Raw genomic sequence first — 20,803 nt, 5'->3', positions numbered from 1 at the left:
ATTATAGAAATAAATGTTCTATTCTGTACATCATTGATCATACATTAAGATCGATTGGGGCGGGGTGTGACGTTAGTGTGTCACCTTCATCATGTTCATATCAACTCAGAGATATCAAAAAATATATACATAATATAGTAAATTATATATATAGTTAAGGTTATGGACCCCCTTTCAACCAAACAGTTTAAAAACCCCATAGTAACAACCCCACAAGCCGGAAAAAATCCTGGATCCGTGCTTATATTCAATTCAATTCAATTTCTTTATTTACCAATTAGACTGTACATACAACATCCAATCAAAATGATCAATAAACATACAAGAGGGAAAGAGTTGGATGATTGAAAGAGCTAGGACAGACATGAACATATTGCTGATGAAGCACAGGCATTTGTTTCTGAGAAAAAAATTTACCCTATAGTATAATAATAGTTATTATTATCATAATAAACCAGTCCGATGTCGATAAAGTATTTCGGATTTTGAGCCGTTGTTCATGTGGGCTCTTTAGTTATGTGTGCTATTATCTTTGTCGATTGGACGCTTGCTGTTTTGTGGACATTGGCAACAAGGTTGAAGGTATTTTTATTTGACTTCAAGTAATGATTTTGCATATTTATCACTATTTTAACTACCCCTATTGTTTTATTGAATGAAATGTTAACATTATCTAATGAAGTAAAACGCTAGACTTGAGTCGGAAAGTCAAGCATAGATATCTGTCGACCAGTCCAGCTAGGCCAGCTATTTTGATCAGCAAAAGTGAATGTTGCGTTATTCTAATAAATGTATGGTTAGGGCCTAATGAAATAAATTCCATAGATTTACAAAGAAAACCAAAGTGTCTGTATATAATGTAGAATATTTCTTTCTTGCGTGATGCTAAGATTTTTAAAGCATTTCCGGTATGGCGGTACAAACCCAGAATATGTGATATGAACCAGCAGAAAATACTTTTATACAATATACACGTTTGTACTTTAATTAGTTTACAAATTTATATCTTACGGGATCATAATATTCATAAGTGTCTTGGTCAATTAGGTTGTTTTCATAATAATTTAATGTCAACTTCTTTTTGTGAAAGAAAAGAGATCAAACCATACAGATTTTGTTCATGATATTTGTTCACCCAATGTTTTGTCCATTGTAGATTTGTTGTGTAGATTTATTAGTTAATGTTTAACTTTTGCATGCTATGTTTAATGTTTTTGTTTTATGTAACTCATATTCATGACTGTATGCCGACATGGTAATTGTCAATAAATGAATTGAATTTATGATAATTTATTGTTTAGGAATAAAAAAAACCAAGATGAGTTTATCCCATGGACAGTTACTGGTCCATTGTATTCGGGTGCTGGATTCATACAACAGTGACACACAATCAGTTGAGGAACACGTCAACAAATATCTGAAAAACAACCAGGTAAGAGCAGGCGTCCACTCACAGGTGTAATAATTCACCTGTCAGGGGTTTATACAAGTCTAATAATTGATTAACTCGTCAATTTTACTTCTGTTTGATGAATTGTCTATATTTATGTTCTAGATTTATGATGATAGTGATCAGACATTTATTGTGGAAGTGTTCTCTGAGTGTGTTCGTTATTCCAACCTAATGCAAGTTGTCCTGGATGGATTTTATGCTAAGGATGGAAAGAAAACCCTTCGCTCAGAACAAAACCTTTACACAGGTAAATCTTAGTGATTGAGAAAAACATGAAAATTATACTCATCATCGTGTATGACAAGCATAATTTTATTTGGATTAGAGAAGTTTGCATAAAATCTCAGGTGATAATTATTGCATTATAGAGACTTAATTCAATGATAAACACAGGTACAGCATACTCCGGATATATTAAAATTCAGATAACCATTCAAATATTTTAAAATATCCATAATTCAATATAAGCAAAATTGACCGAATGAGGTAGTCGAAATCTTTATAAGTTCAATTCCGATCTAAAATAAAGAACAAACCCGAACAAATTATTTGGTCATCGTTTTCTTATTACAGTGAAGTCGCCATCTTTAAAAGTTCAATCCCAATCTAAAATAAAGAACAAACTCGGACAAATTATTTGGTCATCGTTTTCCTATTACAGTGAAGTCGCCATCTTTAAAAGTTTAATCCCAATCTAAAATAAAGAACAAACCTGGACAAATTATTTGGTCATCGTTTCCCTATTACAGTGAAGAGATAACATGGAATATTAGTCCCTTAAAGTTTAATTTAAATATCAGTAAGTTTTGTAAGTTTAATTTCGTTACAATCTTTTTAATAACCTCATCTAAATGCTTAATCACATTTTTTTTTATGTTTTAAAGAGAAATCAGTAGTCTCAAACGCTTCAAATATTAGGGATGAACACTACTTGTTTATAATCGTAAGTGTATCTGGGTTAATCTCAAATCCTTAGCTATTTCGAATTTAGGCTTTCTCCTTTTATCAATACCCTTTAGTTACTAGTTCATAATTATAGTGTCCAAGTGTAGCCGGTGTTTTATAAAGGAAAACAAGTCCGGTTGTGGGTTATCTCACTTTATTGCCTGACCCAAGGACTATTATATGGGATCAGCCCTACAATAATCAACATAAATATTAATATACAATATGACAAACAATAATTTCATTTGCACGCTAACATGTATTTGTTATATATAAGTAAAACACACAGTCCCACAGCCTCTAACATTGGTAATAAAATAATTACGTTTATGTTATTGAACTTGATAATTTAAAATGATATCAGCAACTTTATACTCAGTTACTTGCTATAATTGGCTATAAAATAGTACTCTAGAATTACATATAATATAAATGTAATAATGTGCATATCTAAGGATATCGTACCGATTTATGGAATCGAGCTGAATCTAATCTAACTATATCTGGGCAATGTAGCTGTCACATATACCTGGAACAGTGCCGTATTTCAATTAAAAAGTACATGAAATATTAGAGCATAGAATACAGCGTTACAAGTAAACTTCAACATTACGTTTTCATTATTTATAAAGTAAAATTATCAGAATACTAAATTAATATATACGTCTGGCAGACTATAAAAATATTCATTCATTCACTTATTCAAAAGAGGAAATATTAGTAGGAGATAAAAACTACTTACTGTGTATGTAACTATTTATATGTACGTAAGTGGCTAGAATATGCTCTGCCTACGCCCTGAGCCGTAACTGGTCTGGTCCCTCCCAGAACCTGTTAACTGGTTTTTTATAAAATGCATGACCCGCCAAAGTGGCTAGGCCAATCAAATGCGTTGATATTTTTACATACAACTGTCTCGTCGATCAGGTCGTTTTGTTATTAATAGTAACATGCAATAGAAGAAGATGGATATAGAATGAAATGATGATTTGATGAAAACAACATGAACGTGAACACATATTTTATTTTATTTAAACACACATATTGATCTTTTGATTTAATAAACAAACACACGCAAAATCAACACTACCACACAAGTATACAATTTTATTTTTCTTTTCTGTTGGGTTTCCATATTATTTCTAGCCTCAATATGTCCGTACATGTAAAATCAAAGAATTCAACAGTGAATAATTTTTTTTTTTTTTTTTAAAGTATAAAAACACATAAGATGAGAACTTATCAGTTCACACCTTTGTATATCAACAGGTCAGTCAAGCATAATTACTGTCACCAACTGTGACGACAGAGTCAGAGAGAACTTCAATATAACCGTTGTGAAAACAACTCAATGATCACCTCTGAGGACTGATCAGTGACTTCAATATAAGCGATATTTCAAAATTTGATTATAACTGTTAATTCAATGCAAAGAATATGAGAGGCTAAAACTGGGGATTTATTTTAATTTAAAAAAAAGCAGAATTTCAAAATCAGCGATTTCATTCAAGTGGAGTAAGCTGTATATACATGTTTGGGGTTGCCAGTTTTACATGTAGTCTTACATTAACTTAATCTATCAAAGGCAAATGAAATAAATTATTTAGATATTATTGATTGAAATAAATTTAAAGTTTTTAATTTTTCACCAAATAATTTCTGTAAATCATACATTTGAAACAACCGAAGTTTTATATTAACTTGATGATTTAATAAAAAAAATCCAAACTTAAACACAAAGCATATTTGGTTTTTATTATGTTGTTATAGGTGCATTTTTATCACCCAAATGGCCTAACATTAGCATTTTCTCTCTTTTTAGCCGTAAGAAACATGATCTGCATGTGTCAACCAACATGAAATCAATATACATATACATGTTATTCATCTATTGTATTAGTAAGGTTAATACAGTACATTTGTATTGTAGCTTGTTGTGGTGGACACTGAAAACCTATACTCATGGAGTTGATATTTTTGACAAAAAATAAAATTCATATTCCTAATTAATCGTAAATAAGTCCTCAAGTCTGGTTGTTTATATAAGATGATTTGACCATGTTGCTTTATGCATATACTTGTGAAAGTTTCATGAGGATTCTTTATTTCTTAGGTAAAACAATATGGACTTGAATTGTGTAATTTATAGAAATTTATACCAAAATTAAGTAATGAACTGAATAAAAGGATCGGAATAAGACATACAATGTGTATTGTATATCCTATGTAATAGATTTAAGATAATCAAGATTATCATATCCATATATGCTTGCAGTTGTGTGTTACTTGGCTTTGTTTCGATTGGATGAACTGGGAATGGCTCATTTTCGAAAGTTTGTTTCATCACAAGACATAAACCGAATGTACAGGGTAAGGATTTACTTGATAGTTTCATTCAATGATATATGGATGGATCCTACATTGTGGATTTACATACTGAGCTAATGCATCTATATTCCAATGTAATAATTATTCCAGTTCCTGAATTTTTTCCTGGATGAGAAGAATTTACTGACCTGGATTCAGGATGGCTGGGAGAAATACTATGAGCATGTGTTTGTGGAGACCAACATGATCTCCTCCATTCAGAGGTAACAAGGCACCCAAAATAGGGCTAGCATTGCAAGTTATCTAGTAACTTAATGGACTTGAAGAAAAACCCATCAGAATGAATTCATGCAATAGCATTTATTTCCATGTTCCCCACATGTCGCGAGTTTTAAGCTTTCTGTTAATGGTTTAACATCAAGGCAGATTAACAGTTCATAATAAATGTAATTTGCATTTAAAGCTTTGATAAACTGTAACATGTGTAACAGAACCTATTGGAAAGCATATTTTTGGGTTTCAAAAATAGATACAGTTGAACTTCGGTATCTCAAACACCGATATCTCGAATACAATGGATATGTCGAAGTGATTTTTTAGTCCCAAACACTTAAACTTTAAGTATTTTACCCTTGATATCTCGAATACTTGGATATCTCCAAGTTTTTAACTAGTCCCAGCTAATTTGAGATAAGGAGGTTTGACTGTATATGTAGTGCTATTACACCAATCCCAAATATTTAACCCACCCTCCCATAAAAAAAGAAAAACAAACAAGCACATCTATATACATATATACACACCAAGAAAGTAGTCTTCAGTCTTTCCCGAAGAGAGCAATATTTTTTTCTTAAAATCCCATGGCCTGGGGGTATGTTTGACCTTAATAACAGTCAAGCTGATATTTTCAGGTAGAATTCCAGCTCTGTTTCACCTGTGTAACATTTAGTTATAGATACATGTATAGCAAAAAGTCAGCAGGTTGTGGAATGTTTACTTTGACAGAATCAGATCATACCCTGCATGGATGTTGAAGTGTTTATTTATCCAACACCAGAAAAAAAGTCATAAAACATCAAATTAAAAGTTATTGTTGACACAATAGAATTTCAGAATTTAAAGCAGATTTCTGTTATTAATGATTATACAGTGCTATGGTCGATACCTCTTTACTGTGATACCTTTCTACTATTTATATAGCCTTAATTTGTACATATAAATAGACAAGCTTTATCTCCTAGGTCTTACTAATATAGGGTTTTCTCATAACTTTGTGTTTATTTCCATCTCAGCCCCGAGTGACCTACATCTAATGAATACAGTAAAACTCGTTTAGTACGAACACGGATATAGCAAATTCTCGGATATAACGAAGTGTTTTTGAATCCCCGGTAAAATTCTTAACAAATATTAGCCAAAATTTACGGTTATAATGAATTCGGATATAACGAACTTACGGATATAGCGAACTCATTTTGAGTCCCGTAAAGGTAAATAATAACAAAATTTAACACTTTTGTAACGAACTTCTTTACAGTTAAAAAAGTTTGCACTACCATTTAATGTAATAGTTTAAATGAATTTATTTTTATAAATAGTTTTTAATTCATAATCCGATTATCAAAGGTATCAAAGAAATGTATTTTTATTTTAAGCCTCAATTAACAAAAATTACAGTCTGGTGAAAGAAAACATGTATATAGTCAATTCTCTATAATTATTATTACGACCTCGTTATACGGATATAACGAATTACGGATACAACGATGTAAATCAATTGGTCCCTAGGACTTCGATATAACCGAGTTTTACTGTACATTGTTATTCCATTTAGAGATCACTCATATCTTCCTCAATCAAACATAAATAAACAAGTCCCGACCTAGCTTCCTTGGGCCTGATTGTTTTCTACCAGTGACCTAGAACATATCTATTTCTGACTTAGAATGTGTCCATGTCTGACCTCTCTGAGCTGACCATAAGTTATAGAGAGAAGTTGTCAACAGCCGGAGGAGATTCAATCACCACATGTACCAGCTACCATGATCTATCTCCCTGTTTCTTTTATTAAAATTGCTTACTTGATGGAAGGAAGATAGTATGTAGGAAAATCAGAATCTCCAATCTGCCTCATCCAATGAATTGAATGAATACTTTTACAATCAGGGAAACTAAATGTGTATTAAATGACTTATATAACAATATAAATTTTAAAATGTAGGGACATATACATGTGCAAGACAAGGATTAATGATATATCGGTCTGTATAGGGGATCAGAGCATATAAAATGTAGACAATGATGGGCGTACGAATGGCCAGTGATAACTATTGAGATGTCAAAAACTATATATTTAATTTCATTCAGTCAGAATTTCTTTGCTCTCTATGAGTAGCTAGATATAATAAGTACACTTTTAGGAAAGTAGATTGATTTTTGATTAATGATATTTTGAATATTGACCAGACTGATCCTTGATTTATATGATGATTTTTTTTATTCTATCAGATGGATGCCTGAACTTCAAGAAATGATAGGCCAAATGAAAGATAAGATTGCCAACAGACTCAAACCCAAACGTAAAAACTTGCCAACTACAGGTAACTTTATTCATTAAAACCGTGAACAGAAATTACATCCATAATTTAGCACAATAAAGAGTCTATCAAATATTGTTTTGGTAACTTTAATCGATAAATCAAATTGAGCTAGCTGTACAAAGACCTCATCGGTCTCTTCTTGTCAGGAAAGGTGCTGCAGGCATCACAACCATCTCTCCATGGTTACAAAATAGCAAGTGGTGTAAGATGGTGTAACAGAGAGACTCTCCATTGGTTAGAGTAAAGAGAGTAAGGGAGAGAGAGAGAGAGAGAGAGAGAGAGAGAGAGAGAGAGAGAGAGAGAGAAACAGTCAGGGAGAGAAAAGGAGAGGGAGACAGAAGCAATTTTATTTACTAATCTCTCAATTGTTACAGAGAGAGTGAGAGAGAGAGAGAGAAAGAAAGAAAGAAAGAAAGAGAGAAAGAGAGAGAGATCTAATGAAGCAATGTTACATAGCAATCCCTCTATGGTAACGTTTTAATATTAATGATTGACTTCACATTTTATAGAAGCTGAACAATTTGTTCAACATTTCACATCGTTTTTCCTTATAATAAAGCTATGTGGATGTTTCATTATTGCTTTGGTTTATCCCAAAAAAGTTAGGTCTTTAAATATACATTTATACAATGGTCTTATTTGTACAATGATGTGTATGATTCAATGTTTTTCTGATTTTGTTTTTGTAGAAATAAAACCATTCAACATCACACAGCCCCGTCCCAGAAGTATACCAATCCCAGAGCCAGTAAGTCAAAATAACTAATATACTGATCCCAGAGCCAGTAAGTCATTGTAACTAATATACTGATCCCAGAGCCAGTAAGTCAAAATAACTAATATACCAATCCCAGAGCCAGTAAGTCAGTGTAACTTATATACTGATCCCAGAGCCAGTAATTCAGGGTAACTAATATACTGATCCCAGAGCCAGTAAGTCAAAATAACTAATATACCAATCCCAGAGCCAGTAAGTCAGTGTAAATAATATACTGATCCCGGAGCCAGTAAGTCATTGTAACTAATATACTGATCCCAGAGCGAGTAAGTCAATGTTACTAATATACTGATCCCAGAGCGAGTAAGTCATTGTAACTAATATACTGATCCCAGAGCCAGTAAGTCAGTGTAACTAATATACTGATCCCAGAGCGAGTAAGTCAGTGTAACTAATATACTGATCCCAGAGCCAGTAAGTCATTGTAACTAGTATACTGATCCCTGAGCCAGTAAGTCAAAATAACTAATATACCAATCCAAGAGCCAGTAAGTTATTGTAACTAATATACTGATCCCTGAGCCAGTAAGTCAAAATAACTAATATACTGATCCCAGAGCTAGTAAGTCATTGTAACTAATTTACCAATCCCAGAGCCAGTAAGTCAGTGTAACTAATTTACCAATCCCAGAGCCAGTTAGTCAGTGTAACTAATATACTGATCCCAGAGCGAGTAAGTCATTGTAACTAATATACTGATCCCAGAGCAAGTAAGTCAAAATAACTAATATATTGATCCCAGAGCGAGTAAGTCATTGTAACTAATATACTGATCCCAGAGCCAGTAAGTCATTGTTACTAATATACCAATCCCAGAGCGAGTAAGTCATTGTAACTAATATACTGATCCCAGAGCGAGTAAGTCATTGAAACTAATATACTGATCCCAGAGATAGTAAGTCAATGTAACTTATATACCGATCCCAGAGCTAGTAAGTCAGTGTAGCTTATATACACAGCCCCATCCAAGAAGTATACTGATCGCAGAGCCAGTTAGTCAATGTAACTAAGAAGCTTTAAATCAATTCTAAAAAAGTGTACTTAATCTGAAGACATAGGCAGACATTATGCTCAACCAATGCCTTGCTCATACACTTTACAGTTGTTCAAGGAGAAATAAATCAGTCATCGTTTTTTTTTTAAAGAATTGAAATTCCTTTATCAAAAAAGAAACTACCAAATTTAAGCAGATACTGAAATAATAATACATACATGAAATATAAATTTATCTTTGAGTTTGCCTTGTCAGCAATTTTCAGCATGAGTATTGCTTTGTCAGCAATTTTCAGCATGAGTACTGTAAAGGTTATCTGATATTTAGTTTTCTGTCTTTGAAGTCTTTTGATTTTAAAAATGAAAGTTTCATTAATAGTGTTTTTACATCTTTAAGATTCCCAAGTTGAAGAAACATAAACCAGTTCCCAAAACACTTTACTCTGAGCCGAAGGAGTTCAGCCAAATCAAGAAGTGTAAGGAATCAAATCGGAGAATAGCTGAGGTTTGTCAATCTTAATGAATCATGCATTTTTTGCACAACTGGAGAATAGCTGAATTTTGTAAATCTTATTGAATCATGCACCTTATGTACTTTTTGAGGACTAAGTATGATGACTTTCAAAATAATTTGCATTATCACTAGCATGAGATAAAGTCTTACTTGAGTATATTATATGTGTGATAAGCTGAAGACCTGAATTCTGAAGAGGAGACTTATAAATATTGGAATTGTTCGAAAATACTGTTACTATAAAAAAAAACATATCACAAATGGATTGAAACATCAATTTACTTCTTCAGTTAAGGTATTTAATTATTCAACCAACCCATTTTAATTCTTACAATCAAATTTTAAATGTTTGAAATTTAATTTTATGGATTGTAATCACTTTATTCCGCCTAGATGTATAAATCAAGCAGATAAAAGTCTGTCATCTTATTTGATAAATTAAGAGAAGGTTAATGTCTCCAATCTTTTACATAATGCTTTAAAGTACAGCCACAAATGTAACTTGCATAAATTTCTGCATGAATAACTTTAATCTCAGTGCCTTGAACATGTTCACTACATGTATAATCAATTATACACAGGGAATTAGGTCAGAGTCATTTCTATTTATGAAGTTGTCTTGGTATATTGTATTAATTAATGAAATAATTATTAACAATCATAATTACATAATGTTGTTCTGTTGATATTCGAGGGCAATTTTTAAATGAATTTGATGAAAATCACGGTTTAAAGGACACACAATTCATGGCAGGTGATCCTTTCAATATTAGAAATTGTAAACCATGAACTGGTCATTACTTATCACATGTATCATACATAAAAATATGATTATACCTGGTATTATGGAAAATTTGTGTTAATGATATCGATATGTTCCTTAGGAGAGACTGATGGAAGCTTCTGGAATCAAGTTTGCCTGTGCTAACCCAGCCAAATCAGAGAAAACCATTGAAATCTTGAATAACATTGTCAGTGAGGAGGAGGCCAAGCTGGAGTTTGAGAGACACAGAGCCAACCCACCCCCCTCCTTCCTGGTACGTTTAAATTTGTAAACAAGGCCGTTATATATTCTTGCTTCTCATTACAAGTACCTCTCTCCTTCCACCATCCTTTCCATAAAAATCTTAAAAAACAGGGTCATTTCAGGCTCAGAAACAACTGTGATCCTGTTTAAATGACAAAGCACAATTTAAACCACCAACCCCCTTCAAGGGAATTCAAATCCCAAGTTTACTGAAAGTCTGATATGGGATCATTTTAATGTTCATGGAAACATTTCATGGGTTATATTCATGGTAAATAAAAATGATTCCTTTGTAGCATGAAATCAATGTAAATGATCACATTTGTTGTGATGTGAATTCTAGGGCAAGTGAAATCCATGACAGCTTGGCAAACATTTAACCACCACAAATAATAATGATTCCAAAACATGAAGATGTTGCTCAAGAAATTTCAGCAGTTTAGGTTCAGAATCCATTAGTCTTTGCATATAAGATAAGCTATTGTGGAGCACATGTATGTTCTAAAATTATTGAGACAATTTTTCAGGAATATAGGAAAATTCTGGTAAAGCCATCACTGTAGTTCTGCACCATCCCTGTTGAGTAGAACGATCCTGTTAGATGTAGTGACGGCATCACCAAAAACATAATCTGAGCTTCCTATACAATAAATTAACAAAATTTGATTTAGAAATGAAATAATAATTTTAAGCATATTAATTTGTTGTACGAAATACTAGTGGTAGTGTGTTTTGTTATTGCCCAAGTTATGTCCCTTTATCAGTAGATGAATGGTGTTGTAATGTAGGTAACGAGGTTTTGAAAAAAACAAACTAGAATGATAAATCAAACAATTGAAAGAAAAAAACCCTAGTCATTGAACATGTACTTTTTATCATTGAGTTTTTTTTATTATTATTCAAATGTATAAACATATAATGATGTATATTAATTAGGTTAACAAAGCTCTATAGTCAAAAGAAATAGGGCTTCACAGTCTACCCTGCTATTAAGTTTACAAAGGATTTGACAATTTTTTGTGACCTTTGTATTTAGTCCTCAGCATCTTCGCGTGGGTCGTCTGTCAGGAGACTGACGGCCGAGGAGAGATCCCGCCTCTATGTAAGTCGCTGCATGAAGCTCGGGCGTAAATCTGCTACATGAATCCAGCATGCACTGTGTGAAAGCATGCACTGAATGTATTGTCTGCATGAATGGATCAAAATAAAACAAAATATCACATACTATATTCTTTTTATATACAGGTTTACTAATAACCAAATTATCACTGTAAAATATCATATCGGTATATCATGTGCTGCATGAATTTATTGTAACAGTAAGTAAGTAAGTAAAACACACATGTATTCAGGATATATGTACCGGTACTTAGAAAAACTGCATGAATTTTATGAAATACGTACAGATAAAGAAACCATGATGTATTAGATCAAGTGATGATATACCACACTGGATATATTTTCCTTTTATCTACAAAGTATATTGTGTATCAATAGATTTGCATGTGAACACTTTTGTTCCTCTGTAAGACAAATTAATTTCTTTATCTATCTGGATACCATAGCAGTAAAAGCAATAAAAGACCAGTTTGGGCAAATAACCATGATTTATTAGATATGGTAATGAAGAAAAGCATTAGAATAATGGTCAATTAAACTATTGGGGCTGACAGAAAATGGCTGGAAAACTGGCTTTGATGTGTGAACTGTTACAAAATATTAATAAAAATGCTTGGTGTGGTTTTGATTGGGTTTAATTTTTGGGAATTATTTCAAACAGCATGCTGGATTGCAAGAAAATGGTTGAATGTAGTGTTGGAATGTATTATGGGCATGTGAATTTTTCTGCTAATGAAATAAAGAATCAATGCATTATGATTGAGCTCTTACTAAACATTCAGTTTGAGTTTAAATATCTGTATCACCAATGTTGAATGTTTTCCAGAGCCGAGAAGTACCAATAAAGATGAACACTGCCACCATATTACGTGAGGGAAACCTATACAGAAAAAAAGAGGCAGAGGAAATCAAAAAGTAAGTGCATGCAATAAAAAGCACCAAATTACATGCTTAAAACTGCTAAATGCTAAAAGATATAAGGAACCCCAATAACATAAGATTTGAGCAATTTGATGAAAAAGTCCCAGATGATCTAGTGTTTGAGAAAATATCAGAATTAAACAAAAGCAGTTTAACACAGTACATGTATTTATCAGTAAAAATAATGGCACATTTAAGCTACATGTATTTGTCATTCATAACATTATATTTGCAGGTGGGAGAACCTAGAAGCAGGAGCCAAAGATGCCAGTGATTTCTTGAAATGGCAGACAGAGATGAGACAGCAGGATTTGGAGGATGAGCTTGCTGAGATCGAGCGTCGACGCCTACAGGGCAAGCTCAGTCATGAGGAGGCAATCCTGGCGCGACAAGATCTCATACAGGAAAACAAACAGAAAGTCAAAAGCATGAAAGAAGAGGTAAGGCACTGTGTAACAGAAATAAAGAAATCATATTTTGAATATCATTGATGCTTACATATATAAATAATTCTTGGCCTGATATGAATTAACATGCAATTTTTCACTTTGCAGACAGAAAAAATGATGCAGGATTATCTTCAAAAGAAATTTAGTGAAGAGAAAGAAATGAGGTAAATTTACATGCTCTTGATTTACATAGAGTTGTTTTGTTAATTTTTGTTTTGTCTGAGGAAACTATTGAATAGATTTAACTTAATTTTAGACAATTAGTTGAAGATACCATGCAAGGACACAAGAATGCCAAGGAAGCGACCAAAAAGTTACGGGAATACAAGCGTAAAATAGGTCAGTGACTATTTCTATTAAATGTTGTTGATCAAAATTAATATACAAGGTAAATAAAATCAGTTTAGATATCTACATACACTTATTGTTAGCTTATATTACTGATATTCCATTACCATTATGTAACTTTTTCAGTCCAAGAAGTGAATGAAGAGAGCAAAGAACTGATGAAGCAGGCCCTGGAGGAGGTCAGTCTTAGAGTTGTCTCCCTTAGCTACATACTATTCTGGATTATATTGTTGTGTTGATCAACACTGAACTGACCAATCTTATTATATTTTCATTTTTGAATCATGCAATTACAAATCTTAAAGTTGTTTTTGCCCCATGTTATTTTCACTCTTTTACACTTGCAAATGGTTTCGCCCAGTCTTGAATTCGCCCAGTTGCAGTTATGTTTACTGAGATATTATTTGTTACACAGAATTCGCCCAGTCTAAAATTCGCCCTCTGACAATGAGTGTGAAGAGGGCAAAAATAAAACAGGGGCGAATATTTCCCTGTATACAGCAGATTGCTTCTTTTCATTCCATGTTTAAACAGAGACAGCTATTTAAGGTAGCTAAACACAGTTCTATATAAAATCCAGGGTTTTTTCTTAGAAACAACCACGACAGGTAGGGATTTTCCTGCTTCTTTCATGTGGTATTCATGAAAATTACAATTTTTTATTCTCGATTGGATAACTCATGTGTAGAGTTTTACCTTTCAAATACATGTAAAAAGTATATAGAAACATTTTGAAGGGAGGTAACTCCATAAACATTCAGATTTTATGGGTGCAGAATTTCATGACTATTAGCTGATAATATAGCTCTTCAAAAAGCTGGCAAATGTTCCTGAAAAATACTAAAAAAAAAAACGATGCCTTATGACTTGCTTTGTAAAATGCGCAGACCTTAAAAAGCATGGCTTCATGTTTTGTTTGCGATCTGCAGTTAGGGGGAGCGTAAAATGCATGGGTGCTATACTGTTCTATTGTGCTTACAAATTCTATGTTGCTTTCAGGCTGAGGAAGAAATGAGGAGACGGATGGAGCTGATCCATCAGATCCGAGCAATGGAAGCCGTCCCGATAATCCGCCAGAAGTTTGTGGATCTGACAGCTACATCCGGCCATGGATTGCTCAGTGAGATGTCCATTGCAGAGGTCAGTTAGAAGGTTGATAATCGATTATTGGAACATGTCCTTCTAAAAATCAATCAATATTTAAAATTAGTTTTTATTTTTAATTGTTATTTCATTTATATTAATTTGCAGTACCGGTATATTATCTGTGTTAAGATATTTCTTATTTGGTTTCAAATTGTTCCCTTGTTGAATTAAAATATTTTGTTTATGTTGAATAGCTCAGAGAAAGACTGTCCCTATTTAGAATAGCAGAAAAAGAGACAGAGGAACAGAGGCGAGATGACATCTTGGCATCCAAACAAGTGAGATCTTTATTGATGCCTTCAAAGAATTGAAAAATCTAAGATTAAAATTACTGGTACTCAATTTGACCTCTGTTTATCATTTAGGCTAAGGATCAGATGCTGTTAGAAACACTGGAAACCATATCTAAACATCGACTGGAGCAGACCAAGTCAGCAGCCGTAAGGTAAACAGTTTAGTGCTCAAATCTCAGGTCAGATATAAATCTGATGGAAACAGGTCAATGCTTAAATATTTGATCAAATACATGGACAAAACTAGTAACGTGAGTAGAAAAGTTCAGTGTAACCAGTAACCATACCATTGTGAAATAGCAATAAGATTTTTTAAAATAAAGGAGAAAATTCATGTACTATAGATTCCTCATTTAACTCGCGTACTTAATTCAGGGATTCCCCCAGCCCGTTTTGTATCAAATTGCGAGAATATAAAATCGCAAATATGGTTTTTTTAAGGTCTTCCGTTTCCAACGGAAGACCTTATAGTGATTGTAAGGTTTTTTATTATTATTTTTTTTCCCCTTTTTTTGTCCACAAGATTTCTCAGAGATGGCTGGATAGATTTTCTTGAAATTTTCAGGACTAATAGAAAGTGTTAATATCTCGAGGCGTTTTTTTCATTTTGTCAAAAATCATTTCCGGTCGTCCGTTTCCTGTCCCGCGATGAAAAAGCTTGTACATTCGAGATCTCAGAAACGGTAGAGACTTAAACATCCAAACTTTGTGGGATGATAGACCTATAGTTGTAGATGTGTTTAAACTATTTTGTTTTGTTCGTCGTAACTTCCGGTCGTCACCGGAAGTACTTCAAAATTAACAACTTTTACGTATTAAATTCCTTTTCAATAGAATAAATATTTTAGCATAAATATACACAAAAGTAATCTTTGCGATGTTATATCAACAACAAAATTCCACTTCCGTTGAGATATCTCAAATATCTCAGGAAGCTTTTTTGAAACACATTTTGTACAAACGAGATATCAGTGACTATAAGAGATCAAAGGACAAGACTTTTATGGATGATAAACATTGGATTGAGGATGTGTTTAACCGGTTTCATTTTGTCTTCCGTCACTTCCGGTCCACACAGGAAGAGTTCATACAAATCGAGCTGTTTATCAGTTTAACTTTTTGTTTTTGATATCTGTAGTGTGCTCGATGAACAATAAAATGCAAAGGGCAAGTATACAAAAAATAACTAATAAAATTTACATTAAGCACTTCCGTTTGTCCGTTTCCTGTCCCGAGACAAAATACCTTATTTCGATGAGATCTCAAAAACGGTGACAACTTGAACAATCAAACTTTGTGGGATGATAAACCTATGTATGTACATGTGTTTACACTATTTTGTTTTGCTCGGCGTAACTTCCAGTCGTCACCGGAAGCTCTTCAAAAATAACTATTTTTACGCATTAGATTATTTTGCCATAGAATTTATATATAAGTATAAATCTATACATACGTTATCAATGCAATGCTATATCAACAAAAAAATTCTACTTCCGGTGAGATATCTCAAATATCTCAGGTAGCTTTTTTGAAACACATTTTGTACAAATGAGTTCTCAGAAACTATAAGTGATCATAGCGCAAAACGTTCATGGATGATAGACATTTTGTCTTCCGTCACTTCCGGTCCACACAAGAGGAGTTCAAACAAATCGAACTTTTTATCAGTTTAACTGTTTTTCTTTGATATTTGTAGTGAGCTCGATGAACAATAATGTACAAAAGACAAGTATACAAGAAATATTTAATACAATTTACATTGAACACTTCCGTTTGTCTGTTTCCTGTCCAGAGACAAAAAACTTTATTTCGACAAGATCTCATAAACGATGTCGACTTGAACAATCCAACTTTGTGGGATGATAGACCTATATATGTACATGTTTTTAAACTATTTTATTTTGTTCGGCGTAACTTCCGGTTGTCACCGGAAGCACTACAAATGATATGTTTTTTCTTTATTTATTTCTTTTACATGGAATGAATATATCAGTATACAATCTTAGCTGGTTATCTTTATAATGTTAAATTTTCAAATAACTGTTCCTTCCGGTGAGATATCTCAAATATCTCTATGTAGCTTTCCCTTTTACAAATTTGATGCCCGCAAGAATTTTGTCACTGTAAGTGATTGAGACACAAAGCTTTCATGAATGATAGACATTTGATTGATGATATGTTTAGCAGGTTTTATTTTGTCAACTGCCACTTCCGGTTTTCACCGGAAGGATTAAAAAAAATCATATTTTTAACAACCAAACTTTGTAACCTGTTTTGTTTAGTTCGGCATTACTGCCGGTCGTCACAGAGAGTACTTCAAAAATTGATTTATTTTTCAATCTCGTTGTTTTACATGTAAGTAACGTCTGGATATATCATTTACAATACTTATCATATTAACTATTTTCTGTATGTAAGAGAAGCAATGTCTACGGTTAAATTGATTCCTGTATATCAAAACGGAAGACCTTTTTGTTGCTTTTGCAACAAGAGTCTAGTTATACTTATATTTTTATAATTTTCAGCTCTCAGAAAATCAAAGCAGGATTTTAAAATTCGCAAGGGGTGCTTCTCGCGATTTTACGCGGATATTAATTCCTCGCGTTTAATTAGGAATTTATAGTTTGTCAAAATATTAATACATGTACTACCTGTATAATTCTATTGAGAGCATCACGAAAGACAAAATTACATATTGTACGAAAAAAGATAGCATATAGTATTAGGCAATTTTACTGAATTTGATTTAGGTTTGAGTGCAAGAAAAAAGGTCTAATTCCAAAGAAGCCTGAAATAAAAGATTCTAAACTTCTGGAGTTGGAGAAAAAACTAGAGGAAAGAAAGGCACAGCGAAAAAGAGAGCAGGAAAAACTGAAAGTAGTCCCAAGTAAACAGTCAGTGAACCAGACAAGGAGTCTTATCAACCAAAAGGTAGGTCATTGAAACTGAAAGTAGAATCCTATAAACAGTCTGTATATATCAGACAAGGAGTCAACCAAAAGCTAGAATTATTGAAACTGAAAGTAGAATTATGTAAAACCATGTGTAAACCAAATGATGATTGAACAAAAAGTCATTAAATAAGTTATAAGGCATTAGTGAAGTGTATATCAAGTATAATTGCACCCTGACACTGGTGGTTAGTTCTATAGGAATAATGATTTCTGTGTTTAATTCCGATGCAATCTAGTCTCGATTATGTAGGTAGGTAAAAGGAAAGGCCTCAATCAGAAACTACATAAAAACCATATATTTATCAATAGCAAATAATTAGATGGCTCTCAATTTATAGATCATACGAGCATTTCAAAGTTCAATGTGTTTCCAAGCCAAATGTTTAATTTGTAAACATAAGCACTATTGATCAAGTAAACGTAGATACAATTTATAATTTAATAATTGTTCAACTTTCTGAAGGTATTGACCCTCCTCACTGTCTTTTGTATAATACGGTTCTACTGGTAGTCTTAAATTAGCTGTCAATATCATGTGATAGATTGAAGAAAGCCAACTTTATAGCTAAAAAAAACGTGTTTCATTTAAAGTTGACACTAATTATCGCAAGTATACTATAATATAAGCTATTAACTTTAACAGAAATATGGAAGATCTGCTCAATTTCATTCAAACATCTGAATGAAAGACCATTATTTTTTAAAATGATTTAAATAAATTTAATTAATTTTGAAAAAAAAACCAGTTTGAATAAATTTAAAAATGACTATAAATAGGACATTCATAAGCCACTTGTAAGGAAAAAGCAAATTTACAGAAATATTTTAATCAGATTGGATATTGAATAATTTCAAAAATTTGAACAATTATCTTATTAAATTATATCTATGTTTACTTGATCAATGTTGCTTATGTTTACAAATTAAACATTTGCCTTGGAAACACATTGAACTTTGAAATGCTCGTATGATCTATAAACTGTGAGGCATTATATGTGAACAAATATATGTTTTTTAATATTTAATTTCTAAAAGGCCTTTCATTTTATCAATCTAAGCAATCAAAACCAGATTGCATCAGAAACACAGAAATCATTATTCCTACTGAGTCTAGACAATGTACCTACACCCTTCTTATTGATCAATTAATAGTCATTCCTGCATAAAGACAAATATGATTACAAATTTATGAACAGCAGAAGGTTTCAGTAAAGAATTCCATCTTGGTCTCAAGTCACTTCACCTATGAAGATATTAAATGTGTGTGATTTAATAGACTTAATATACTATAGTAATCTAATAAAACAATATTTTTTATGATTTTTTATGGTGTATTGAACTAGTGTCTCGAACTGACAAATGACCACCACCCCCTCTTAATCTGTAATGAGTTGCCGTTCATTATGGTTAGTTAGCATGACACCATTTTAACAATTTCAATAAAACTCATTTGATTTTTGGGAGTTGATTTTAATCAACTCTCTTATGCAGTTACTCTGGCAAACCGAAAGTGAAACAGTGTTTGGACCTAAGCACAAATCATCACCGCTGACAAGACTTAGTTCTTGAAAATAATAGATCAAAGTAATGTATGCTGAAGCATTGTTTTTCAAGGAAACTTATCAATAAACATTTTGAAAATAGTCAGATTTTATATAATATGAACAAATAAGATATTTTAATAGTCTCATGTATTCCTACGCCAGAGTTTAATATAGCCTCGTTCAACCAAACGCTCAGCTGACTCCGTAAATCTCTGACAAGCAGAAAGGCTCTCTTGCTTGTCGGAGATTAACGGAGACAGCCGAGCGTCTGGTTGAACAAGACTAGAGTTCGATATCAATAGTGCTTGGATCCATAAATTTTTAGAATAGCTTCGAATACTTATACATAGTTTCAAATCTATCTTTAAATATTACTAAACATGATTCATATGGGGTTTCTCGAAATTCTTGTCGAAAAAGTCTAAAAAAAAAAAATTAAAAATTCGTATAATAAAAAAGTGCGTAATTCAAATACAAACTAGAAACTAATTGCCATGCAAGATAAGTTAATTTTAAAATAAATGATAATCGATAAAATCAACTCCCGTCAGTACTTCAGTACTTTGATTAACCATTGTGCTAATCGTTTGCACTTGAAATACCAAATGGTTTGTTCAGTCCATATTTCCCAGCAATGTTTGGTTTACAGCAAGTTGCTTCATATCATGGGAAATGATATCATGTTGGATCTGTGTTGGCTATGCAACTTAAAACAGTTTTGATATTGAAAGAACTGTAAACATTTAATCTGCAGGGCTGTCACTGTATAAGTAATAAGTATATCCTTTGTGATGGTAGTTAAGCACTCAGTGACTGACTTCTGGTTTTGGTTACTACAACTTCTGATTACGTTGTATTCTTTTTCCTTTGGTAGAAGGCCCTAGAAGAGAGCCGTTGGCGTGAGTTGGAGATGACACAGGAGCGCGCGGCTCGCCTGATGGGGGACGGAGTGATGAAGAGCCAGTCTGCCTCCAGGCTAGCCTCAGCTTCAGCCATCATGGCCTCATAGTCCTCCAACACAAAATTACTGAAAGACAAAGCAGTTTGTGTGAAGTCTGTGATAATTGTGATTATCTGCATGGTTCTCTGTGAGTCAAACATGGATATCTCCCGATTTCCTGTATTGTTGTGTTTATTTCTGCAATAGTAGGAAATAATTGCAGAGGGAAAGTAACACCAAAATGAAGAGAAATAATGATATTTTGTAATACTGTAACTTTTTAACTTACTTTTTATTGTTTCGTACAGATGTTATTACATGTATATTGTTTTTCAATAAAATTAAAGTATGTGAAAGAAATATGGACTTATTTTAATGACATCTATTTTTTCATTGTCTCAAAAGATCTCATCAGATATGATTGAAAACCTTGTACTTTAATATCATGGCA

The 20,803-nt window shown here is 32.7% G+C and overlaps 1 protein-coding gene across 1 annotated transcript; it reads left to right on the top strand.

Moving 5' to 3' along the window:
- The first annotated feature begins 484 nt into the window (after positions 1-484).
- On the top strand, positions 485-20,712 carry LOC128169058 (cilia- and flagella-associated protein 99-like). The gene is made up of 19 exons (XM_052835222.1): positions 485-582; positions 1,302-1,432; positions 1,556-1,700; positions 4,674-4,768; positions 4,877-4,989; positions 7,235-7,326; positions 8,016-8,074; positions 9,495-9,602; positions 10,496-10,648; positions 12,584-12,672; positions 12,914-13,118; positions 13,233-13,291; positions 13,384-13,466; positions 13,602-13,654; positions 14,475-14,615; positions 14,816-14,899; positions 14,987-15,066; positions 17,665-17,845; positions 20,287-20,712. The coding sequence occupies exons 2-19, from the start codon at positions 1,319-1,321 to the stop codon at positions 20,419-20,421; spliced, it is 1,989 nt and encodes a 662-aa protein (XP_052691182.1). The 5' UTR covers positions 485-582; positions 1,302-1,318; the 3' UTR covers positions 20,422-20,712.
- The last annotated feature ends 91 nt before the right edge of the window (positions 20,713-20,803 follow it).

This window comes from Crassostrea angulata, unplaced genomic scaffold (genome assembly GCF_025612915.1).
Source record: "Crassostrea angulata isolate pt1a10 unplaced genomic scaffold, ASM2561291v2 HiC_scaffold_92, whole genome shotgun sequence".
NCBI classification, from domain to species: Eukaryota; Metazoa; Mollusca; class Bivalvia; order Ostreida; family Ostreidae; genus Magallana; species Magallana angulata.
The sequence above is the reverse complement of the archived record's forward strand: the minus strand, read 5'-3'. Positions and strand labels throughout refer to the sequence as shown.